The sequence below is a fragment of the Molothrus ater genome, chromosome 2 (assembly GCF_012460135.2).
Source record: "Molothrus ater isolate BHLD 08-10-18 breed brown headed cowbird chromosome 2, BPBGC_Mater_1.1, whole genome shotgun sequence".
NCBI lineage: Eukaryota > Metazoa > Chordata > Aves > Passeriformes > Icteridae > Molothrus > Molothrus ater.
Window position 1 is genome coordinate 33,104,182 of NC_050479.2, and position 27,460 is coordinate 33,131,641.

The 27,460-nt window shown below is 36.8% G+C and overlaps 1 protein-coding gene across 2 annotated transcripts in view; it reads left to right on the top strand.

Moving 5' to 3' along the window:
* Positions 1–27,260, top strand: part of GABRG3 (gamma-aminobutyric acid type A receptor subunit gamma3) — a 304,616-nt gene extending 277,356 nt beyond the window's left edge. For both annotated transcript variants that reach the window (XM_036382165.2, XM_036382175.1), the window contains 4 exons: positions 7,756–7,908; positions 13,550–13,746; positions 15,269–15,298; positions 18,513–27,260. In XM_036382165.2, the coding sequence (XP_036238058.1) occupies positions 7,756–7,908; positions 13,550–13,746; positions 15,269–15,298; positions 18,513–18,791 (659 nt within the window). In that variant the 3' untranslated portion in view covers positions 18,792–27,260. The remainder of the gene's footprint in view (positions 1–7,755; positions 7,909–13,549; positions 13,747–15,268; positions 15,299–18,512) is intronic.
* Positions 27,261–27,460: the final 200 nt, after the last annotated feature.

Sequence of the window (27,460 nt, forward strand, 5' to 3'; positions counted from 1 at the left end):
TGCTACAGTATTTGATGCTCTGTGGAATGTGGAAAAATATTATTTTCAAAAAGCATTGCACAGCTCATCAATAAACCCTCTCAGGAGAAGATTCCTACATAAAAGACATTCATTTTCACTCTGATCCTTCATCTACTTTCACTGACATTGGCAGCTATGGTAATTTATTGTTGTTTTTACTTCATCTGCTATTGTTCACTTCTATTCTTCAAACACAAAAGAAAACCTATGTATGGAAAATAGCAAGAGTTCTTAGGAATAGTGAGTAATGGACCATGCCATGCTGTGCTGCATTTGTATATTGATTTTGTCTCAAATTGATACATTAATTTAAATAGAGATTATGTGTGTAACTTTTCTACTGATAAGGCAAAAATTGAACTGGACTGGTAATCATGGATCAAAGTCCGCTTATGATGTTATACATTTTTATTCCCATTATGTGGCTGATGAAACTGCATTTTTTGAAGGATTTTACAATATTACTTATACCTTACAACAGCCAAATTAAAATTCCTTTGTTTTCAGTAGTTCCATGTTTCAAAGAGTAGATGAAATGATACTTCATGTTGCAAAATGAAAATGTCATTACGGCTAAAGTTAATAGGCCTGAACATCCTGAGAGCAATTCCAGAGCTCATAATACCTCATAGATGAATAACATGCTACAGCTTCACATGGCTTAGTGGGAGGAGAGCTTTATATACAGTAGTTATGACTGCAAAGACAGAATAGCTCTATTTGGCAGGACAGCTTACATAATAGATAAACATGTAAATTTTATTTAGGCAAATAAAAGAGTCTTTATAATGCCACCAAATGCTAAAATAGTAGTATTTTTTCCCTTCTATTGTTTTAATTTAATCTGGAGGTCAGTTGTATTCATGGAACTTGATTCATGTCCTGAGTACATTCAAAGTATCCCATACACTTAACAGAAAATATGGGATATGGAGAGTGGAATGATTGCAGTGGAATGAAAAGCAACTGTCTTTGAAACTGACAGCTTCAACTGTCAATGGCACATAAAGAATTGTTTAGGGCACAAGAAATACTGACTAATAGGTTTCAAATTACTCTGGTATACAATTAAGTTAAGTCTTAAGAAATTGGGTCTTTTGCTTATTTAATTTCAGTACTTCATGAAAAGTTCCAGTATACAACATATGTATTCCAATGATTCTGGGGAAAAAAATCAGTATAAAGAAGTTAGAACTTTGAACAAATCCAGTTATTTTCCAGATTCAATAATAAATGCTAAAATCAGAGGATGTAACAACATTATGTGCTGAAAATATAGTTACTAACTTTTAAAAACAGGCTTTTAAATTTCATGTAACAAAACTGTCATTTTACAAAACTATTTTGAAAGTGCTATTTGCATCAAAGAAAATGAAGGTTCAGGAAGGAAGAACAAACAGAAAAAATTAAATTATTTTATGGTGACAAAAAAGTTGATAGCCTCAAGTAAAAACGTGTTTCTTGTTATTAGAGTCTTGATGTTACGCAAGGCAATAAACCCAACATAATATCTTGTAGTTCTGCCAGGTTAGGAAGGTCTAACTTGACTTTAAAAATTCTTTTTCCTTGAGACAACCTGAATCTGATCTTTGCTTTGTTTTTCACATTCTAATCTAACAATATTTGATTTTTATTATGCATGCTAATACATATGTGTATACTTATAATTGAACATGATTTCTACAGGCACAAACAGTGCTATTAGGGTTAGTTGGTGTCTTGAGGTTTTTTTTTCCCCTGTGTATTGATACAGTAATTTGTCTGTGATAATGGGAAACTTTAGCAATGATTTGGCATCACAGTATGAATATATTTCTGAAAAATTTGCTTTTCAGATGTAAGAGCTGAAAGTCAAATCTAGGCTACACTGCTCTAGTACATGCACACACACACTCAGACACATCATGATAATGCCAAAGGCAATTATGAACTCAAAACCAGAGATCTTAGAGACAAAGAAGCCTTTTTTGATCTAGTGCCTAAGATCCTTGCCTGTGACTAGACATCTAGTCACATTGCTGCTATGGCAATACATGTAAAAACAACACCTCTGAAGCCCAGTACACATTTTTTGTGACGTTAAATGTGCAGCTTAAGCAGAAATGTAGAAGTATACCAGTGCCTTTTACCACTCCAAGAACACTTACTTGAGATAAGGAGTAAATATCTTTCTCTGCTGTACACAAGCTTCCATCCAAGCACAATATCCAGGTGTCACTGGAATAACTAAATGCCAAAGCAGCATAGGGCTAACCCTTAAGTGACAGCATGGCCTTGATCATTTTATTCTTCCTTTTGTCTTGGAAGCATTTGTTCTATCCTACTGTGGAGCAAAAATTTTTCCCACCAATGAAAACTCTTTGTTGACCGACCCATTTTGGAGGAGTCAGAATAAGCCTGCAACAAGTCTTCAGCATTTCTTCATTATTTATAATGATGCAGAAGAAGATAAAGGCATTTTTAATGATACTTTCATGACTCTCATTTGATCTACATTTTTCTTCATAAGAACTGCAAAATCCTGTTCTCACCCATGTCTTTTTTATTTTAATGATAGCTGATTTTGGAGTCATAACCACCTGTCAGTACATTAAGCTCTTTCTTCTACCATTTTGTAGAGTTTTTGGATCTTCCAAAGTTGAGACTTGCTCTATACCTGACTGGAGATAAACTCATGTTAGGATGGGATACCAGCTCTGAAGACAGACCAGCTGATGAAGTATTAATTGTAGGCAGTGTAATTGAAGTAATCACAATCCATCTTTCTTTTCTTCTTAGCAGTTCTAGTAAGAAGATTGCTTGACCCTCCACAAGGTGTATCTCTGAGGTGGGATGAAGGCCTGGGATGTGAAAAGAGCAAGCTCACATGACTCTTCTATCTGATTTTGAATCATAGAGATATAGAATAAGAGAATGGCTTGTTGAAGGAGATGTTAAAGATCATCTTGTTCCAACCCCATTGCCGTGGGCAGGGACGCCTCGCACCAGACCAGGCTGATCAGAGCTCCATCCAACCTGGCCTTGAACTCTTCCAGGGACAGGGCACCTACAACTTCACTGGGCAACCTGCTTCAGTGCCTCATCACCTTCAGAGTAAAGATTTTTCCCTAATATCTAATCTAATAGTTCTCTCATTCATTTTGAATACATTCCTACTTGTTCTGTCACTATATGCTCTTGAAAAGAGTCTCCATTTTTCTTGTAGGCTCCCTTCAGGTATTGGAAGGCTGCAGTTAGGTCTTCTGAAGTCTTCTCTTTTCCAAGCTGAACAATCCCCATTATCTAAATTAGGCAGGGTTGGGTTTTGTAACACTGCCTGTGTTTCTGCCTGACATTGAACTGAGATATTCTTTCCAGCCAGTGCAGAATCTGGAGTCATGTCTTGAACCTTAAACTTGCACATTACCAGTTGGCACCAGCACTGCCACAATAGTTTTGTTTCCAATTCCACATGCATCTCTTCCAACAAACCTCTCTAGTGAACATTTTGCAGAAAATTCAGCTTACTAAGAAAGAAGAGAAACCTAGCCCAGGAAATTAAAAATGGAGCTTTGGGAAGCAAAGATCAGAAAACAGGTTCAGAGTGACATGAATAGTTAACAGCAAGATTAAATAAGGTCTTCTCTTGGCTTCCAAATGAAAAAATAAAATGTAAACACCACTGAAGATTGGAAAGTTAGTTTGATTGTATTAAGTAAATTTGATTTATTAAGATAATGAGGAATATGATTCAGTCTCTGTGGTCTTGCTGATCAACAAAGTAATACTTGTGGCACACAGTGTGACTCCTCATTTTAATGACTAAGCTTTTCTTCTGAAATCAAACTCTTGCCGTAACATGGATAAACTCTGCCTCTCATTATTCTGCAGTCCTGTGATGGACAATTGGCACGTAACCTTCATTCACATGCTGAATCTGCTTTGTGTATGCATTATACCTTCATATTTCAGTCTTTGTAAACCTAATTTTATCTTTTTTCTAAGTTAGTAGTCAACCTCAGAGTATAATGGAAGGATGAATGAAAATGTGACATAAGCTAGTATAGTATAATTTGAATAAACAAATTATTTACAGTATATAATTTTGTATACTTTTAAATTTATTTATTTTTAATAAAATAACCAGTTACATTCTGCTCAAACATTTTACCTTCAAGGGAGCCATTCTTGGTGCAAGGCAAAATTCTAGCAATTCAGGCCAACAGACTCTTAGTCTTCAAAAGTCAAAAATAATTTGCTATAGCTTAATACTGTTCATTAAAATCCACAGCAATTATTACATGGGAAATCATTGTTGTTCTAAACAGTGTCCTACTTTCAAACTAGAAACTTGGCTAATATAAGTCCTATGGGTAACAGCCAGCAGTCATCTTGGTTTCATGGGAAGCATTGCTACACTATTTTGATTACTCCAGATTTGCTGCCTAAAGGTGCACATTTTGCTCCCTTTATAGAAAACTGATCCCGCTCTATTTTGCCTCGAGATAATTTTCAGTATTTCAGTGAATTGATGGGTGATCATTTCGTTCAAAGTAAGTTTGTCTTCCTGGGAATATTATTTAAGTTGTTAAAAGGTAGAATTCCTCTCTGGGTTTAAAAATGAAGTTTATTGGTATTAGCTGTTCCAGTGGTCCTTTGCTAGGCAGCCACTGTGATTACTTTCAAACCTAATGCACTGGTTCAATGTCATGCAGTTTGGAAGGAGATTTTTCCCATCTTTCCTGCACTGCAGAACTTTGTCATACAATGACCCCCAGCTGCCCTTCTAGCAGTGGCAGTAACAGCAGGTGGAGCTCTGAAGGCTTTTAAAGGTACAAGGAGGCACTGAGCAGAGCTCTTGAAAGTTTTTCTCTCCCCTGGGTTTTGCATGACTGCAGGATTTACTGAATGAATTGTATGCCAGAAAAAGGAGTCTTTTAGAAGAGAGGAAAGTTTCTGAGAGTTTCTTTGCACAGATTATTTTGTGTGTATAAAGAAAAAAATACACATACCGTGGCTACTTTTCTTTAATGTGCATGAAATGCTTTCAAATACATAGAGAACATTTACTTCTGGAAGGAATAATGTGAAGAATAATATAATCATCATCAGCAGGAGCTGCATGCAGTTTGGAGTAGTGCAATAGGGAAAGCAGCCACAGCACATACTCTTGTATGTAATGTGGCTCTTGAATATAATGAGAGAATCCAGTAATCTCAACAGACGTTTTCTTGGCTGAGGATAGAAATGAAGTAGTAATTTAGCTGAACATTTTAATTTACCATACCTATTAAAGAAATTCATTCAGTATATGTTGTACTGAAGCATGCTTGCCTCTGAGAGAAACACTGGTGCTTTCAGCTGGGGGAAGGCAGGAAAGGAAAGGAAGGAAAGGAAAGGAAGGAAAGGAAGGAAGGAAGGAAGGAAGGAAGGAAGGAAGGAAGGAAGGAAGGAAGGAAGGAAGGAAGGAAGGAAGGAAGGAAGGAAGGAAGGAAGGAAGGAAGGAAGGAAGGAAGGAAGGAAGGAAGGAAGGAAGGAAGGAAGGAAGGAAGGAAGGAAGGAAGGAAAGAAAGAAAGGAAGGAAAACAGAGGAACAAGCAGAGGAGTTGTGTCTATCCTAAAGGATGAAGGTACCAATTTTGACTGGGAAAAGGAGGAAAATAACTAAAATACCCTTTAAAATATCAAGAAGATTATTATATTTAAATAAAATAACTTTGGCATCCTCACAGGAGTAGCCCAATTTGGCTCTCACCATGGAATCAAGAGGTGTGGTCAACTCCTTGTGTAATCTGCAAGTGTCTACAATGGGTTTGTCCACATCTCAGCCCTATGCTCTCGTTTTTTAATCAAAAGAGAGATGTAAATGTTTTGAATACATTCCCCTTCTAAATTGTGCTTCTAAAGCAGATAAGACAAACCATATACTGAAAGTACCAATTTCTTTTCATTAAGTGTAGAAAAGAGGCCACAGTGTGCAGGTTATCTGCAGAATTTGCCTTCTAGATGTCTAAAATCACAGGAAAATTAATCCTGCCTGAAAGACACTAAATCAATTAATGACTAATTGTGATGATGGACTCTCTATGTCATTTAATGTGCCATAATTTTCTCCCACTCTCATGTTTATCAGGTTTATTTTCATCAAAGGCCTTGGAAGCAGAGACTCTTTATTACTTTCCCAGTATCTTACAGTGCAGTATCTACTCCTACTCCTGGTTGCTGGGCTGGTTTTCATGACCACACTACTGAGAGGAGCCTGTGTGGGTACTGGAATTGTGTGTATCGTACATTGTTATACACAATGGAGGTGTGCAGATTGTGCTTGACTTTATACCATTCTCAGGCGGCTTATCCATAAACACACAGCTCTAGATACAGGAACTAAGTGAAGGAAATGGAAAGGCTTGACACATTTCCTTTCTTGATTTTACAGTGACTTCAGAGATGCTTTGGATGAAAGTCAGTCTTACTGAGTTAATTTATTTTTTATATAATATTTAGCTGTAGTCAAATTATCCATTGTAAGAAATGCATTTGTTTATATGTCCTCTGTTACTGGATGATTAAGCTTTAATTTGCCTCAACTAATAAACCCATTGTGCTTCTGCTTGGGCGAGTTGTATGTACATTTCTCAGGGGATTAATCTTTATATGTTTCCAATTTCTTCATTCTTCTGATGGTTTGCTGTAAGAAGACAGAGTTACTTAACTATTGCAAATGATGCCTTCTGCAAATTCATACTCTAGAAAGTTAAGGTTTGTAACAAGAAGCCATAAAATTTATTAAGCCAAACCTGATGCAGTCAGACAAAACCACACAGAAATTCTCTGGCATATAAGCTCTGCTTTACATCTGAAATGGAAGCAACTACTTCAAGTGAAATACAAAAAACAGTCTCAGTTCAGTTTTATTACTGCTATTCACCATGACTGTCTCAGAAAGTGAACATCTGTGAGGCTGAGAGATCTGTTAGTAAGGGCAGAGGTGATAGGGTCAGTAGCCTCTACTGAGGAGAGAGCAGGGACAGATTATTATCCCCTGTGAAATCACAAGGATTAGCAGAAGAGGTGCAGTGAAAAAATCATGTACTGTGGGATAAACTAACCTTCTTACTGATTTCTTGAATGTATGATTTTTACTACACAACAAAACAATAAACCTTGTGTTCAGGCTGACCTTCAGAAAATACCACAGGTGGCCACAACTGTTTTGAAATGCCAGCAATGAGTTCTAGTGTCTATTAATGACTTCTTCTGTAAAGGCATACTCATGTGCATGTTACATTTGCCAAAAAGACCCTATATTCAGATTCATAACTCAAAAGAAGATAACAGAAGTCACTAAAACCTGAAATTAGGGCACAGAACACACAGCCTGCAGAAGGAAGGGTTTTGTGTGTAGTGATTGCAGAATCTGGCGAATGACAGTACCTTCATATTTGTGGCAATGACGATATCCAGAAATGCCATGCCTGGAAATTCAAGATGCCTTTCAAAACTTTACTCATCCAGAATGATTGCTGAGAACCTCTGCCTGTCAAATACATTATTTCCACAGAGACCTAAAATTTAAGGATATTAGAATGGCAAGATTTACTTAAATTTCACATGAGAATTACTGTGCAGATGCTGTTGAAACTCTAAAAAATATTTCATATGCAGTCTTCATGAAAGTTAAAATATTAGCAGGTCAGTGAACAACTATCTGTTTCCCACTACAATGCGAATTTCCTTTTTGTGCTATTATTTCAGGTGATTATGTAGTCATGACTATATACTTCGACTTAAGTAGAAGAATGGGATACTTCACTATACAAACATACATTCCCTGTATATTAACAGTTGTTCTTTCCTGGGTATCCTTTTGGATCAAAAAAGATGCCACACCAGCAAGAACAGCATTAGGTAAGTTGTTAATAATTCCCTTTTCTGATGTTCCTGCACTACTATTTGAAAATGTCAGCTTCCTTTCAAAGAGACCACTAGGTATACCCTTTGGATTATTACTACTATGTCTTGCAGAACCAGATCTACTTATTACTGAGACCACTGGGTTTTTTTCCTGTAACAGGGTAATTAAAAGTAAACTAATCTGACCCATTGGATGACACTGCCACCTATTTTGCATAAAACTCTTGAATTAATGTCTGTCTCCTTGTTCTCACCATGATATTTTAGTGACATTTTTGAAGACTTAATTAATTGCACTGCTGGCTTCCTTCCCTTCTGCAACTCTCCCCCACTGGCAATTATGTCTTATATATACAGAAAACTGTGGGATATAATAGTATTAACTCATGCAAAGTGTTTTAGCTTGCATGCTTGAAGTTAAGCTTCACACTGGGTGTATTGATATTTTTCATAGATTGTGAATATTTATGCTGGTTTAGGTTTTCCAGAAACTCGTTTTGGTCAGGACGAGCATGTGTATTTTGGCAATGTGCTTTAGTGTACCCTTAGAATTGTTGACTTAGACTTAGATTTTTTTTTTAACATCTGTAGGAAGACCTGCAGGTTTTGACAGCATCAAGGGTATAGGGGTATGTAACAGCCAATTGTATGTAAACATCAGAACCAAAGGAGAAACAATTCCTTAGTTCAGATTGTGATTGCCAGGTCTGCCAATATGATTCAGAAAACTTCTAGCCTAGGAAAAAAAGGGGACCCTGTGTCAAAGTTTGCATGTCTGTTTTCAGCCATTCCCAGTGCTTCATTGCATCCTCCTGCTGGAGTTTGTTACTATGTAGGTCCATTTTTCTGAGATTAATTTAAAGGAAAGGAATATTCAGTCCTCATTCCCTCCATGTGAGTGCCAAAGGGCCCATACACCACAGCTCCAGCAACAGGATGGACACAAAGACTCACAGTTATTCTGTTATCCAGTAACACCTCCAGAACAGCAAAAAGACCATACACAGGTGAGGACAGAGCAGCTTACAACTGCCTGTTCCTGGCAGGGTAGACTTGCCTCTGATAGCCAGAAAATTGAGCAGTAGGTCTTAAGTATAACTCTCTGCTGAACTCTTAAATTGAACTCTTTTCTTCTTAAATTAGGTGACTCAAGGGAGATAAGGAAAGATTGACTGTTCTCCATCTTTTTTAAAAGGGAGTCTGAAACCCTGTGCATGGGGAGAATCACATAGCATCCAGCTGTATTATCCTTCTTAATGGAGAAGAAAAAAGAGACAAAATAACACTTTGCATTATTGATTTGCCATAAGCATTTTTCATATCCTGTACCTAAGGGTGGTTCGCCACACCACAAAGCTCATTTTTTCAAATAATTAGACACAGAAGTATTTTAGATCACTAAGCACTAATGTGTGACTCTCCACCTCACCCCTCAGATAGCAGGAAGTTCAGAGAATAAGTGTATTCAGATACTGAAGTCATTAATTTGGAGTAAGAACATAAAAACAAGTTGTTTCAAGCTTCTACTCGATGGATGTCATGACTCACTCCTAAAACTCTGACTGAGAATTTAATTTCATAGGCTAAAATATGACTTTTCTAAAAGTAAAGCCAAGTATATATGGGTCACTTCTTTAGTGCACAGAATCCCGTTGCTCCCAAATTGACAATGGCCTGTTGACTCCTGGGATGCAGTAAGCAGATGCTCCCATTGTGCTGTAGATCTGCATGTATAATGCAACTTACAAATCTGTCTGAGCAACAGCACATATCCACATCTAGACAATGGCACATGGTAAAATTGTGAGTAATGCAGCCCAAGGCAAACTGCTGAAATTGTCCTACTAATTAGTTGCAATTAATTGTAGAGACTCTGTGGAACAAACCTTCTCCAAGTATAGCTGCATTAATGTAAAGCACCAGGGAAATATTTATCTCTCTGAAATTAATGAATAATTTCCAAAGTTTTTGGCAACTATTCACAGTTACATGAAGGACAGGTTTTATTCCTTTCTGAATAATGCTAGCTAATACATTTCCATGCTGGAGAGAAAAAAATATTTTGGGTTTGGGACCGTAAGTATTCTTTCAGCAGTGATGTCCAGAGACATTAAAGCCTTCTTTAAAAACTTGGGTTTTTAATCCCCTTTTTACATGCACTTTGAGGTACTAAGGCCCAGACTGGCAACAAGATTAACTCCAGGCCACCTAAAGAGTCAGTGGGAAAATGGAAATAAAATTTGAGTGCTGGATGAGAACTGTGTTTTTGATGCTGAGTTATTCTGCTCTTCATTCAGAGAGAAAGAAATGTCTCTCTGCAGCTTCTGCTTGTATCTAGTAATCAAAATTATCTCAAAATGTTCTAAGTCAAGAGGCAACTTTTCCCTGAAGTTATGATCTGAAAAATAACAGGTTATTTTCTGTTAAGTTAAGCTGAAGCTTTCATTCCCTGTACTTTTCAAAATGGGTATAGTATGTAATAGGACCAGGCAGTTACTACAGAGAAAGATTGAACTTCAGTTTAAAATGATACTGTGGGTATCAAGGCCAGAAATGTGTTGATGAAAAAAAAATATACAGATGATATTTAATAAAAAATGAACATTGCTTTCCTTTCCATTTCATCTTTACCTCATTCGCTAGAAAACCAAGAAAGTACTCAAAACAGGGGCCAGACCAGAAAGATGGAGAACTAACTTTATGGACAAGTGATAGCATGCATGAAAGCAGAAGACATTTCCTTTAGTGTCCCACCAACATAACCTCAAGAAAATAAAAAATTAGCCTTGCTGACCGAAGAGTTTCTAACACTGAAACTCCAGCCACCTCACTTTGCATATGGCTGTCCAGTAAGCGATTTCAAGCAGTCATAATTTTAAATAACTGTTTAGACCAGCGATCTAAAATTTAGAATGCTTTCATGCATTATGTTTATCTGCATGATTTGATCTTCCAGTCAGTCATATTTTTATATCAAATAGCATCTTTGGTATGGGATTTACTGAGAGAACATAGCATCCCAAAATGGTATTTACACAGAGACTTGTAAGCCTACACATGCAATTTCTACCTGAAAAATTTGAAGTCAGGTTACCTCAGAGCTGTCCTTAGCTGATACTAAAATTCTGTTGAAATAGATAGTTCATGAGCCCTGTGAATTTCAATAACAGATGCAAAGCTCCCTTTGCCATACGGGACTCCACAAAGTGAGAGACTTCACAATTTCATCGGGCAAGACGTATGCATTTGAAACCACTCAACAAACTGAATTTCCTTACCATGAGAGATGAAGTTAACTAAGGGTATGAAACCTAGATACTATATTTGGAAATAATGGTGCTGAATTTTATTCATACATACATACATACATACATATATATATATATTCTGATTTGTAAATGAACAGAAATACAAAACTGTATCATCTGATGCACCTTCTTTCTCTTTCCTCTCTGTATGTATCCCCATAAACTCATTTTAACATTTTAAAATTTGTGCCTGTTTGCTAGATGTAAAATTGATACACTAGATAGAATTTTCATAATTTCAAAAACGCAGTGCTTGTTTACAATGTGAGCAAGAATCCAGTTGCAAGCATGATCTGAGCTGCTGTTTCATATTCAGGCTTAAGGCATGGAGTAGGATACAGGTGAGTTGAGGACTTGTATGCATAAACTAATGATTTTTTTTAGCCTTTTAATAAAATCTGTCATATCACATGATGAGTGGGAAACAAAGTCCAGGTAAAGGGACTCTGTGTATTGTACTGGAAGAACTCTATAGGTTTTGAGGATTTTTTTAAGATAGTAAAATGCCCGAAAGCATGTACATGTGGCTCTGAAAAGGACACTTTTGTGTCATGAATCTGAATGTGGATTAGGAAGTGTTGAAGAACTTGATTTTATATTGTAGGGTATGTCATGGTCTGGATGTGGTTCTTTTGAAATTAGTGACTCCCAAGGCCTGGATCAAGGCCATACAGAAAGTGATCAAGTTAGTAAGGGTCAAATCAAAGCCAGCCAGTTCACACCTCCCACACTTGGGCATCTCTGCAGTTGGCCAACACAGTCATGCAGCTTTTTTAAAGCATCAGCTGGGTACAGAACTGATATTGAGGAGTCTGAAGAGGTTGCTGGATCATTCCAACCCCAGAATGCACTGTCTGCTTATACTGGGAGGTGGCATAGATTTCAGGAAATGGCTTTTAGATGTCCAAGGCACATACAAAGTCCACACTTTATACTTCCTATCAGCATTGCTTTCATCTTGGTTATTGACTTGTGATTTTTTTCAGAAACTTTCTATTTGTTTGTTTCTGGGTAACAGATATATAGGGAATTCAGTTAATCATTATTATTCAAGGTTGAGACACAGGCAATAATTTGCCTTCTGGCTTTTCCAGGGACTTTCTGTTATCTTGAATGGAGAAGGTTGTTCTTGTGAATCACTGTAGCTTATATCAAGCACTACAAGCCAGAGATGGACAATTCTTCATAAAGAGAAAGTAGTCAAAAGTAATCCTCAGATACTTCTTTCTCTCCAGAGTGCTTTTAGTGAGAAGTTATTTAACTATAAGGCATAACTTCCATCATTCCTTGCCATTTCAAACTCTATGAACCATTGTGAAACATCATTTTAACTATAAAAAAAAAGAAAGATTACCTTATGGCTATGCTGTTTGTTGAGAAGGTTCTCTCTTGAGACTTTCTTGTGGGAAAGCTTTATTTTTTTTCCCTAGTCAATAAGAAGTTGGATTTTTTTGCTATCAGAAGACATGCAGTTCATAACAAGTTGGGAATGAAAAGACTACTATTCCTCAGGAATGAAGAGAAATTGTATGAATTACTAGGAATCAACTTACATGACATAGATTTCATTTTAGCACTGGTTTTATCATTTTGGATATTTCACACTTATCCCATTTTGTTCACTATTACTAAATCAATCTCAGAAGTGATGCTTTGTATGAATTAAAAAAGCTATCTCTGTTAATGTTGCATCTGAAGTTTGTATGAGAGTCTTACTCTGACTGAGCAAGTAACATTGACTTCCCATACTCAGAAGGAAAATGGCACTGGAGGACTCCAAAGGAAGCAGTGGTGTGAAGACATACTTTCAGAATTCATGGTCAGATCTTTGCAGAATCTTTTTTTTCTCCCCCCACCTCTTTTTTGATCATAAGATTATTCCTGAGAGCACTACTACTGTGGAATAGAACATCTTTCCTTCACTGCTTACTAACTTTCTCGATTTTATTTTTCTGGGTTTAGTATCTTTTCTGCTTCATACTTCTCTTCAAAAATTTCTTCTCCCTCACCCCCATCTTCAACCTTACTGGGATCAGAAAAAGGAAGAGATGAAGAAAAGCATATTGAGACACATAGGAATGTCACTTTTACAAAAATGAAAATAAAAAACTGAACAAATCTGTGAATCACTGTAGCTTATATCAAACATAAGTTTTCAAATAACTTTGTCCCTATTGATACTATTATCCATTATTTCTTAACACTACCAAATTAATTAATTACTTGGGTACACTCTGGATTTCTCTTTTGTATATTTATTTCCAAAGATTCTTCTGTGATATAAAGAAGTGATGTAGCACACAATTAACTCGAGTTTCTCTCTGCAGGAATCACCACAGTATTGACCATGACAACTTTGAGTACCATTGCAAGAAAGTCATTGCCCCGTGTCTCCTATGTCACCGCCATGGATTTGTTTGTGACTGTATGCTTTTTATTTGTATTTGCTGCTCTGATGGAGTATGCCACCCTCAACTACTACTCAAGTTGCAGGAAACCAAACTGTACTAAGAAGAAAAAGTCGGTAAGATGAGAGCATTTAAATTTCTTTTCATATGCAGCTCAGAGAGCAGATAATCATTTAATGGTAGACTGTAATCCCATGGCACTTCACTCCTCCAAGATTTTCCCAGTTGTGTGTTCTGCCCTGAGAGCTGATGGAAGAGTCACCCACAGGAGCTGTAGGAGTTACGTGCCTGCTGAGTGAGCTCTGTTCCTAACAGAAGCAGCCTGCTCACCATGGAGCAGCAATCCTGCCTACACATCCTTTGTCCTCCAATTACTGTGCTGGTAGTTGGTAAAGTCTCCCACTGAAAAAGATTGCATAGCTTGTTATACAAATAAATGCACATCAATGTATATTCAAATGCATTGCTATTTCATGGCTTAACAGGTCTAAAAATATTTATGAGCAGACTTTCATCGTCTATGCTGGGAACCAGCATTAGGTTTAAGCCCTGTGCACAATGGTGCAGGTTCCTAAGGACAAAAATGGAGGTCACTTAAAAAGGTTTTAGGCATGGGTCATTTTTGGCCAAAAAACAACTTCTAAGTGTAACGCCCAGAAAAAAAAATAAAAGCTATCTATTTATTTATCTATTTATCTATTTAGAATCAACTAAAACAATAATGCAGGAAGCATTGCCTGGTTTACTTCATACCTGACTATGAGAATGAGAGGGGGCAGTTTAATAAAAAAATAATCTCAGCGTAAATGTATGGAAGGGGGTTGACCACTCAAGATCAAGCAAAAAATATTATTTGTTCATGATCAGTAGTTGGACATGTTGAATGCCATTGTGTGTAATAGAGGAAATAAGGACATTTGGAATCAGAAATCAAGGCCAAATAGGAAAAATGTGAAGAAGGAAATTGAGGAGAGAGAAGCCTAAATTTAGGGAATAATAGGTCATGATGTAAAAAGGGATTGAATGAAGAGCTATAGAAAATGATTGAATGAAGAACTAATGAAGGAAAAGCTGAAACAAATATGGGATTAGAGAAAGTCTAGAAAGCCACAGACTTAGTCAATGACAACTCCATTAAACCTAAAATAGCTTCTTACAAAAATTCATTGCTCACAAAAGCAAAAGATTGGTACCAAAAGAAAAGTTTGAGACCGAAATGAACTCGCTAATGATCAAGCTAAAGTTGCCATCATATAGAAAGCCTGAATTAAAAAGTCATGAGTATGCTTGTTAGTAGGATGTAATTCCAGACATATAAACGAAGACATGAGAAAGCATGCAACATTGACAGGATTTAAATTAACACCAGAAAAATGCTTAGTTACCTATTGTTCTATCAATAAATAAATTTATTGGGTTGAATAAGTATTTTAAGTTTATGAAAACCAGACATGCATTCTGTTGAAGTTTCATGCCATTTTCAAGTGTACAGAATTATGCTGAATATATATAGAACACACTGCATGGAGTGTTTTATGCATTTAAGGGCTTGGTCCAAGGAATACTATTGAATAGAGATGCATGTGAAGCACTAAGTATGTTTTCTTCTGAATAATTCTTCTTTTATCTTTATTTAAGCTACCTGATGTAAGTTTTGGTCATGTAATGGTAAGTAAGTTACTTTATTCAGTGAGAGAATTGGGGGAACGAATAGATGGTTGACATTTACTTGCACTAATTCCTGACAGAGCTGTATTGCTATGTTATGCTTTACCCTGACTTCACTAAAAATATTGGTTTGCATTTTTGTTAAAAGGTCAGTTTGTTTTCAGCTGTGGCAGAGGAACATAGCTGCCTCTTTCTATAAGGACTTATCAAGTGATATGAGAGGGAGAAGGGTCAAGTATAGAATATTATGTGTTATTTTTACCTCAGAAATTTTGTGTGTCTGCTTTATATAATACAGAAATTTTCACTACATTTTATGAGAAAGTAATAAGCACAAGTTATGTCATAAACTTTTATGGAGTTTTAACTAAGTTTCACAGAAAAAAAGAAAGTTCATTTATGCATATGCAAAACCTTTAGTAAGCATTCAGGTTGATTTTCAAATAATTTAGGCACAAAAGTTGAACACTGGTGGTTGTGCTGTATCTACAAATGGAATATGTGCAGCAGCAATAAAGTTGGAACGGAGCACAAAATTGTGTCTCTAAGTTGTGTGAATACCTGCCATAGTGCATGCAAATATAAAGCATTCAGAAAGCCTGAAGAGAGTTTACCAGCTGGTTGAATGGTCTGCCATCAGAGCCAGAACTCAGACACTGGGGTTTGCATTTCTTAGGTTGGATATGATGAAGTTTCTAATTTACAACTGCCACATCTATGTTATTAGCCTATCATTTTACAAATATTAATATACACTTTTTTTATTTTAAACATGAGTTCTCTGATGTATTTTAAGACCTCATATAACTTAGAAAGTCTCCTTATTGGCTATTAGTGGTTTACAGCAACCATCACATCTATCCACTTTATACTGCTGTCACTCCCTGGACAGACTTTTCTGGAAGATGAAGTTAACAGAGCATGTTGAATGGGTAGCAGCACTTTCCTTTTTCCAATTAAAAGCTATAGGGAAAGATAATTAAAATGACATTAGGGTTTAAAAACCTTTATCTAGAACTAGTCATTCTGATCTGCTTGGAAAGCATCTGCAGCATTTTCAAGTTTTTTACTCACTCTTTTCAGGTTTTTTACTCACTGTTTTTTTTTTCACTTAAGTTACTGAGCACCTTTGTCTATACTGAGGACATGGTCTATACAAAGAAACCTTCAAATTAGAGCTTAAATAAGCAATGTCGCTGGTTCTCAAGATATCATTTTGTCTTTTTCAGCTTTGTAGTAATGACACTTAAAAGGTGAAATTTATTAATCTTAGTAAATCCATGTTCAGGTAATCCCAAGCCTTTTATTTCCCTCCTAGAAAACACACATATACTTGTCAGAAACAATATCATTAAGTATGTTTAACACTGCACCTAAACTGCCTTGCCCAAGGCCCTGGAGAAGTGCCTTGCCCTCTCCTCCCAACCCCAGCTCAGCTGGACACATAGAACCATGGGTGGACCATCCACCTTCCCCTCATATCTGATCACTTCAGGATACCTCCTATGTGACAGAGATTAAAACAACCAGATGAATCTCTCTGAATTATTAGGGGAATTATTTATCTTCTGTCCTGAGCAGATAGTTGATATAACAAAACAACAACAAAATACCCCAGAGATGAGGAAGTTTCCTTTGCAGAGCCAGAGCACTTTTTTATCATCACTCACCAAAACCTGAGTCTTTTTTTTTTAACATAAATATTTTAGACAGGCATGGAAAATTTCAGTCCCTGAGTTGGAAATGTTCATAAAGACCTGCAATAAATATACAATATATGACACAGTGGTATAGCAGAACTCCGTGTATGCTCTAATCATAGTCTTTTCTTTCCATAGTACTAGAGTAAAAAAAGATTGCTTGTACAATAATCTTATACCTGTTTCACATGGCAACACATTGTAAGGCTCGAAACAAGCCACACAAAACTTTACAAAAGAGAGAGAAGACCATACAGGTGTAATTTCTGTCATCTGATCTCAGAGATAAAGTCATTCACAACAAATAGATTTGCAACAATCTGCTTCTAAACTGCAATCTGTTTGCAGTTCACAGAAGAATGCACCTGAGACATTTTAGCGTTTACTTATGATAAAATGAATTGTGTCTAGAAGTAATTGACTGGATTCCATAGGGCAGTTGTTCAGGTGTAGTTGTCTGTGTTGGCAGTGCCAACATCTAAGTAGAGGGATGCCATATCAAGTTCTTAGCTTAGGGACCAGCATTTTTAATGAGATGGGTAATACTGCAGTGTGCCAAACCAAAAGATTTGTAGAAGGCAAATTAAGTCAATATAAAAAGGAAACATTTCCACTGAGGCACATCAGTCATATCACCAGTGTTTCTCACATCCAGAAGGAAAGTTTTCAGATACCAACCCCCCCGCCAACACCTTCAGCAGGAAATGTTGAGCACTTTGTGTAGTATGGAAACAAGAGCCCTGAGCATTTTCCTAAATGCAAGCAGCTGTGACCAGCTTGTTTCTGGCACAGCCAGCCTGTTCCGGCAGGCAAAGCCGATGCTTGGCACAGTGCCAGGGAGAGGAAGGGCCTCAGGTAGATAAGCCAGGCTGCCAGGGCTGTGTCTGCTATGTCAGGATGGTACTGACAGGCAGCGAAGCTGATGGGACCTTTTCTAGTGATGTCAGTGGAGGAGGTGACACTTGTGAAGATGGAATGGGTGGTTTAATGAGGGGAAACTCTCCTTGGCATCTTGCGTGCCAAGGAAATGATGTGACAGAAAAGCTGACAAAGTGTAGATAGGGGGCACATTGAAGAAGGAAAGGTCTGTAAGCATGAATGCTGCTGTGAGGATGCATGACATCAAAATTCCTATTTCTGAGCATGTGTGATAAGCACTAAGGGGACATGCCTCGGGATGGCCTTTTGAAATCCTGTACTGAAGTGATCACTATCTATTGCTGACCAAATCTGTTCTTATAAATCATAGTGAAGTTAAGAGGCAGTGGATGCACCTATGTGAAGTGGAGGGCATTGTATAATTAAATGGAGAGGGGGGAGATCTTCCTTATTTTTGAGAATCCATCTTAAATGTAGTTGCTGCAAGTGTTTAAAACAACCTGCAAATTATATTCTGACAGGTAAGTGAATTCCTAAGTGTGAAAAAATGATTGCTTTCTGGTGTGATTATTAATTTTGATCTGCACCATCCAGGGAGATTTGTCAAACTGTTGCAATTTTTTTTCTCTCCTCAGAATTATTCTGTACTTGATATGAGACCACCAACTACAGTCATCACATTGAACAATACCATGTATTGGCAAGATTTTGAAGACGCGTGTGTCTATGAATGTCTGGATGGGAAAGACTGTCAGAGCTTTTTCTGTTGTTATGAAGAGTGTAAATCAGGCTCATGGAGGAGAGGACGGATTCACATAGACATCTTAGAACTGGACTCTTACTCTAGGGTCTTTTTTCCTACATCCTTCCTGCTGTTTAACCTGGTCTACTGGGTTGGATACCTCTATCTCTAAATGTTGCCTGTAGCAGTGAAGACTGCTGTGTTTTCTCACTGCGGATGGATGCTGAAAGTGCAGAAAAAGTGAACGACACAGTCAGTTTCATCTCCAATTAAAAAGACCACACTAACTTTTACCATCGCAGAGCCTGATGAAGAATTTTAACATGTAATTTCTTGAAAAATAAAAACATGGAAGAGTTCTCTCCTAACTGCTATTTGTTTTAAGAAAAAGGTTCTTACAAAGTTCAGCTGAATTTGTAGTGTAAGCGATGTTTATGAATAATTCTTGTATATTAAAATCTCTACTATTGTCCCTTACCATAGAAGCTATTCACAATTCAGGCAAAGTTTAAATATGTAATTTTTATTTTTCATTCTCATACTTTCTTCAAAATGCTGCCATATCTCTAAGGCTCAGAGAAATGTATACTGGCACTAGCAAATAAGCCAAAGCTGATGAAAATGCTCTTTTGTATTTAAATTTGCTTGATACCACAGGTTTTGGGAAACTGACTATCTCCTTGATATGGAATAACCACCAAGAGACACTAAGAAATGTCTGGTAGGATCAAAATGTGGACATGACTTTCTGCAGAGGTCTGAGATTCATTAAATTAGCCACTTACCCACACATATTGGTTTTAACTTAGAGGTGAAAAGGCAGACAGAGAAGAAAGCACTAATTTGGATATAAATAAGACTTGCCTATCTGTGAGGCAGCTGTAGGCATAACTTCTACAGTTTTTCAAGCTTTTAGCTGTGTTTTCTACGACTCATTAAACACAGGATGGTCATTGATTTCTAAAGTACTATACTTGAAGCAGGACAAGATTCCTCTTGTTTGTGTCATTGTAGCAGTTCACAGTGCATAGCCCATAAGTAAAAATTATAATAGCACCAGGAATATGTGACTTTCTTCAGATTTCAATCTGCTAAAAAAGTGTTTTCATGCATTCTTATTTTTTCTCTCAAAGTTGTATTATAAAATTGAAAAACATGTGTGCCAAAGGCCTTTTTTTTTTCTTTTCATAACATTAAACACTGCAATATTTACTCACAGTAGTTGTTCCCTGTGCCTGAGCTAAAGACTGAACACTTGTGGCTTGAACAGTGCATTACAGGAACTCAATTGTGACACTTAGATTAAACATGAAATAGCTGCCACATGTAGAAAGAGGTTCTTTTCATTCTTTTCCAAAATTTTCAACTATATTTTACACTAAAAAAACAATTTTGTATTTTTCAAGGTATTGACCATTGAATTCTAAACTACCCATTTTTTCAAAAACTACTTTTACAGTATTGAACTAAGTGATGTCTTTTACAGGCTGTCTACATAATTGTTATTAAGCAAACAAAATACATCCAGAATTAAATAGCAAGAGCTTTTCACTACCCTTTGCATGACAAATTGTTACAAAAGATTGAAGTTAAAAGATAATTAAAACAACAATTCTATTTCTTTTTTCTTTTGGAGATAATTTTTTTATGAACTCAAAAAATATGTGTCTCTTCCAGGCAGTATTTGATGAAAAAATGAATAGTGGATGTGACTTGAAAGGAGTTCCTTTTTCCACAAAAGGAAAACTCTGCAAACAAGCAAAAGCTAATGCAACAGTAATTCTAAAGGAACAGAAATGCTGTCATGTTCTTTGAAACATCACTGTCTCTCATTGCTGTTGCTGTGTTCTTCCACTGAGTTTTAATAGGGGGGAAAAAAAAAAACCTAAGCCAAAAGTTAATTTTAGTTTTTGCAAAATCTTTCTTCTGTTTTTAACTTTTCTCAAATATCTGAAACATAGTTGTGTTTAGGTCGTAGAGGGGAATTATTTCTGTAAGGACTGACAAAATTCAAATTAGAAACAGAGAAGAAATATTTTGAGGCAGAATCAAAGCCTTATTTTTAGAAAGATCTGCCCAATCTGATGTCTTCTAAGCCAATGATAACCTTCTGATTTCAAAATACATGTTGAAAATTTTGCTAACTCTAATTAGCAAATTTACTACTCTGTAAACCTATGTCCTGCACTTGGAGGTATAGACTTAATTTGAGGATGGCAGTGATATTTTAAGTAGTGCAAGAAGATGATTAAATTTGAGTTGGATATCTTGATCTCTAATTATTAATTATTCCACTCTAATAGTCACCTTCAGCCATATTTTGCAAGAATACTAGAAATATTCCAAGCATGGAAACCATTTTCCTTTAGGGGGGTGATCCTGCAAACCCTCTGCACAATCAATTGATTTCGGTGGTAGTATTGAGACAAATGATGCACAATCAGGTGCCTTCCGCCATTAGATCTTGAACAGGTAAAGTGATGTTTATTTAACAATTCCATGCTATGTGAGTTTTCTGGGAAGTGGAACATTCCCGTGTTCGATGATGAGAATATGCTTTTCTTGCACTTCTGCTCATGGCTGCTCATGAGCCCTGCTGAAAGCAGACAATCCCAACGGATCCTTCTTTGGAAGACTGATTCTGCTAAGTCCATTCATATTGCCAATTTTTCTGACTTTTTTCATAAACAGAAGATGGAAGCAAATAATTCCAATTTTTCCACTGTCCTAAATCAAGAAAGAAGCTTCAGACACTACTGCCTTCTGCTCTTACAGTGAGAGCAGAGGACATACTCTACTGTGTAATTTTTTCTGCTCTGGGGTTATCAAAAATCGATTTTTAAGGAAGACAAGTGGATACAGGCTGGCAGGTTCCTGAATGCACTCCTCTGCTTGTTCCCAGTAACTTGGCTTACTCTCACTGCTTTACTGCTCCATGCTTTGGCAGGCACTGAGAAACCTTAGAGATCAGGGAAGATAGGCTTTCTATGATGTGCAACATTTAAAATGCCGTTATGGTCTGCACACATCTGTGTGCCGTATCCTTCTGTAGGAGTAATATCCTCATTCACCTTCAGATATTCTTTTGCTTCTTTTGCAAATTGGCAAAAGTTAACGTTTTGGTGTGCTGTCCCACGAGAAATGTAAGAACTGTATTTTAGCATTCTAGAATATGTTCTTATCATATAATTTCATATTAGAGACTTGCATTTATTCAACTACTTATTTTTACCCTTCCAAGGAAGGGAACAGAGGAAGGAAAAACCAAATGAGCAGTGAAATGAACACATTTGGCTATGTAAAACCTCAAAACCAAGTATCTTCACATTACATTTGTTCCTTATCAAAGTTGCAGAAGGGATTGTGAGTTTTTTAAATAATCACCTTTGTTTCCCAGGACGATTTCAAGTCAGTCCTCTTATTCTCCCCTTCAATTAAAAATTCTTGGGCATAATTTGTCTTTATTGAGGGCAGCATTTCCAAGGCAACTAAGAATGTATAAATAATATTGGTCTGCTTAATTCAATCTTCTCCGTTTTCCTGGCTCTGATGCGTAGCATATTGACAGCTCCTTTTTTTACAGCCACTCTTCCAAGAATAAGGATATAAAAACTTGTAGCCAGTTTTTGCTCTCTCAAGGTCCAGCAGTAATGGGGAACTGCAGTGCCACAAAATTTTAATAAAACTTTCTAAACTAAAAAGTAGGGATTTAGTTTAAAACACCTCAGGCATTTTGATAACCTTCTCTTTCTCATGTTCTCCTTAATCAACTCTCAACTGTGTATTGCTATTTTGTGCATACCAATAAAAATGATAAAAATTACAAAAGCCAGAACTGTCTTCACAGAGACAGTGATGAGTAGTGAAGCTAAAAGAAGAAAAAGAAATTATTTTTTATTCCTGTGCAGCTCTTATCTGTTGCAGTCCTCTTATTCAATTTAACCCACAGCTAATTCCAAATCATCCACCTGGAGGTTTGCACATTCATCAGCTGGAACAGCAGTGACACATGAGCCTTTAACTGATAGGAAATTATTTGTGGAACTGCAGGCATAGTGCCAAATAACTCAGACAGATAGCTATCTTAAACACTTCTGCAGCTCTAATGTGTCTTGGTGTCTAGCATCGCACGTTATTTCATGAATTTATCACCATGAATTATCTTCTTACTAGGTCATTTCATGAAGGGAAGGCTGTTTACCTCCTTTTTATACAAAATTTCACCATATATCTAATAAAATGACTCTCTTACATGACTGGATGCCAGGTAGCTCTGGAACTGCTGACTTTGTGGGAAGGGAGATTCAATATTTTAAGACAGACAGATTTCACAGTGTCACAGAATCAAATAGGTTGGAAAAGACCTTGGAAATCATCAAGTCCAGCCTATGACCTAACACCACCTAATCAACTAAACGATAGCACTAAGTGCCCCATATCCAGTCCTTTTTTAAACACCTCCAAGGACTATTTCATTAGCCTCACCACCTGGAGGGTTGGTGTCACCTTCTAAACTGTAAAACAAAGTGCCCACTGAAACTTGTAAAAGCTGTCCATAACAAATTGTACTTTTTCCATTGGCTGCTCTTTCCTGGTTTCCATATAATGCTGTAATAAAAGGCAAGCCATATCTCATAATATTAGATATCTACACAGGCAGATTATTTTTTTCAAGATATCTTCTTCTTCTTCTTGCTCACAGTGAAATGCTTGTGCCTCTTACGTCAGTGCCTTTATCATTTATTAATATGAAAGGACATTCCTTAACATATATCTCATCTGAAAATTAGAAAGTGGGACTAGTCACCTTCTGGAGTTCTTCCTGAGCACCACGGTGTGCGATCAATATTCTAAATGTCTTCAACCTACAGACTGAGCATTTCTCTGCATTTTCTTTATTTTTCTAAACAGTCTGTAGGTTTCTTATTTCCTATATAGCAAGAGGCTGCAGTGGAACTTCAGCAGTTTACCAGAATCCTTCCTTCTTCACTCAGCAATTTCATTCCAACAAGAGATGCAGAGCTTAAACTCAAGGCTCATCCAGATCTCTTTCCAGAAGACTATTTAAAATAGGCAAAAAACCAGACTATGGATTGGGAATGTACTTCCACAGATGAAAGGTGAGGTTCTTTTTCCTTTAGAGGTTTTTTGGCTTTTTCTCTCAGTTAATTTTAGATTTCTCTTCCCTCCACAAGCATAAAATTAGCTCAACTTACAGTTTCCTACTGAGAAAAAGTATAGTGTTATTAGTCTTATTCTATGCTTGTATGCCCACCACCTTTGTATGGTTCATCACACTCTCTTCTTGAAGGGTTCTAGTATATAAGTGAAAAATGAAGGCCTTTCTTCCAGACTCAGTGGCCTTAATAGTATTACCTTTTTCCCTGGGATCTAGGAGGAGTTCTTTCCTCATAATTTAGGCCACTGGTTTAGATACTAAAACCAAAGCTATGTTCTATATCTAAAGTGAAATTATGTTTCAACAAAAAAAAAATCTTAGCTTGAATTGAATTGCTTTGAGAAATTAAACAGTAATTTTTTTACACTGAACATTTGGTGGACAATTTAAAGAGATATGATGGCCTACAACCCTGTCTAGCTAGGACTAAGTCCTGAACCAGGGATAAATATTGTTCTGACCATCTAGTTTACCTAGCAGCTCTTTCTTTAAATGACTTTGGATCGTGACTGACTTCAAGCACTTGGTTAGTTACTGCTGACATTCCTCAAGTGAGATATCCAACATCTGTGATGATGTATTGCTTTCTACAGACTTTACTTTCTTTTGCTTTTCTTCTTTTGTCTCGGGTCCTCAAGCTGGTGTCTGTATGCATCTGGACTCCTCAAGGGTTCTCCTAAAAATATGTGAAATTAGAGAATAAAATTAATTATGAAATTCAGTGCCTCAGAGATGGACACCTGAGAATTCTCTTCTTTCTACCAAAACATTCATTTTGATCTTCTAATCATTTGCTGTTTATAAAGGACAAGCAGAAGACGTGGTTGTGTTCATTCATATGTCTAGGGGAAAGCTTTCTCAAGGACTGAACAAGGCTAAACAGGCCTTACTGATATCAGCCAGTAACTTGATGGATATTCTTTTATCTAGGTAAGGAATGGCTCTTGTCATAGGAGACACAACAGCCTCTGGTGTCATTGGAGCACCCAATAACTTGACTTGGAGGCCTAAGCCAGCCTGTGGAGCTTCTTACAGGGGAATGCAGGTACTCCCTTTAGTGTTTAATACAGCCCTTAATACTCTTCTAAAGTCTCTATAACTTCTTTCAGCAGTGCTTGAGAGACAGGAAGCTGTACTGACACTATATATTCTAAAATACAAAGAATGAGATGTCCACAGTGAAGCTGGTGATGGCTCGTTAATGAGACAGTATTAGGATTACAAGTTTAAAAAAAAACGGACCTGCTAGGTCTGAGTCAAAACTTTCCACATTAATTAAGACCATTGATCAGAAGAGGGGTTTAAGTTCAAATCAGCAATCAGGAAGATCATTGGATGATATTCTGTAAGAGTTGATTATCCATTGTTTGCATTCAAAACTTGTGGAGTGTAAATTTGTAACCAAGTACTTAATGTGAGAATTGTGATTTACATACTTAAAGTGAGGCCCAAAACAGGTAAATGCTAAAATTTTTAAATTGCACATTAATATAAAATTGATGAAGAGAACAATACTGATGACATATATTTTAAAAACTACTGACAAATGTGAAATAGAGCATGCTACAAAGTCCGTTCCATGCTTACAGAGCTCATGGGATCCTTAAAATGAAAGCAACTGTGGAACTCATGGAAAGCCGGTAAAATAATTGCATTTGACAGTATTACACAGGCAGCCCAGGGAAGTACAGCACTGCCAGACAGACTGCTGCAAAGGAGAAAAAAAAACCAGAATAAGCTCCCACAAAACACTTCCTCTGAACAACAGTGGGAAAGCTGGTGCAGAGATTACAGTATCACACTTCCTTATTCTCTTTTGCAGGCATTCAGGAGTCCTGTGACTTTTTTGTCATCCACAATCACTTGTGATACCAACCTTAAATCATGGACCAACCTGTGGCTACCACAGGCCATCACCAAACCCCCAAATAATCCTGGTCTAAACTCTCAGTATACTGCTCTCAAAACATTTTTTTTCCACCATGACAACACATGCTTTTTTTTTAAAGTGAGTGTAATTTTAGTAATCAAATAAATACAGCCAACTATGTGCCAAATTGAATTTTCTTATAGAACACAGACAAAATTTTAGATTTCTAATTATCCTTCCTTCCTAAGTTTTTGTTAGGGGTGTGTGATTTCATTGCTAGCAGTGCAGCTTGTGATGTCATAGTGAAATGAAAGTACAATTATGTGCCCAATGTGCCTTGAATTATACAGGTAGCACTAGTACCAGCATGTCATTCTAAGTTAGATAGCCATCCCAGTGATCCCCCAGACTGACCTAATCAGAAAAGTCAAACACCCATGTGCTTCATCTCCTCAAGTTCTCAGACAATAACTTTCTCTTCTGGATCACATCCATTCCAGTTTACTTTGTGTTAAAAAGTAGGGCCGTGCGTCTAGAATACTATTTATATTCGTATTTTGATCCCAGCATTTGTATTTCTGGATACAAATAAATACACATTATCAGAAAATGCAAGTATGGCGTGCATGTTTGGTGGTTGTATTTTTCTTCTGGAATTCGAGAGCTTAACAAAATAGAAATAGATTTCTGAAAATTTCCTTGAGAGAAAAGGCATGGTGTGTTACCTTTTTAATAGGGTGTATGGTGTTTTTGAAAGTAATTTCAAATGAGTCTTTACAAAATATTTTCAACAGTGAGCATGAGCTCAATTGCAAAAATTTAGCTCATGACTAAATTGCAAAAAATATTTGAGACTGCAGTTTATCCCTGAGTCTAATTTAAACTTTGAAGAACATGCTACAAAATTCAAAGAGAAATCAAGAAATAGGCTGAATCTTTTTCATAAACTGCTTGAATGTAAGGAGTCTGCAATTTTAAAATTGTGATCAAATTTGGCTTCAAAACTTTCCCAATCCCAATGTTTTCAGTACTCAGTGAAATTTATTGGTACAACTATACTCTGTGTTTTTAGAAGATTTACTTTTCAGCAGCCACCCATTGTTAAGTAAGACTGTCTTCTTGATTTATGCTCTTTGAATGTAATTTAATTCCCGCCTCTGTAAATTCATGACCACGGAATTGTCAGTCTCAACCCACTCCTACTGTGAAATGCCTACTTCATTTTAGGATTCCACTCCATAGTAATACTGTAGCTGACAGCTGGGCCACAGATAATGCCTAAGATAATGCACAAATTTCCCAGATCTCTCATGATCCCACAGATTTCCCTATCTGAGCTTGTTATAGTTATATTTTCTGTATGTTCCTAGCACTAAGGCATGTTTTTCCAAAGGGCATTTTATTTCACAAAAACCAATTACACCCAGAGTATTTAATGAAACTTTCACTAAGAAATCTCTTTTTTCTTGTTTTCACTTATTAGTTTGACATGCAATTCCTGCTTTATCCCCATTTGTGTTCTAATACAACAACTAGATATTTACCTGACCTGTCTACTCAAAAATAAACATGGATTCTATACTTCCCCAACAGCATCTGATCCTTGTTATTACAGTTAGTAAAATGCATTAATGGGGTAGATGTGGTTGTGCCTCACTCCCCTGGACAGCTAACAAGCATAATTGTTGCCATGACTGTTTTCTGCACACTAGTCATTTCCTCTTGCCATTGTCACAGTGTGAACGCAATGCCAAGCTCTTCTCCCTTGCAGAATTTGTCCTGCAACACCAGC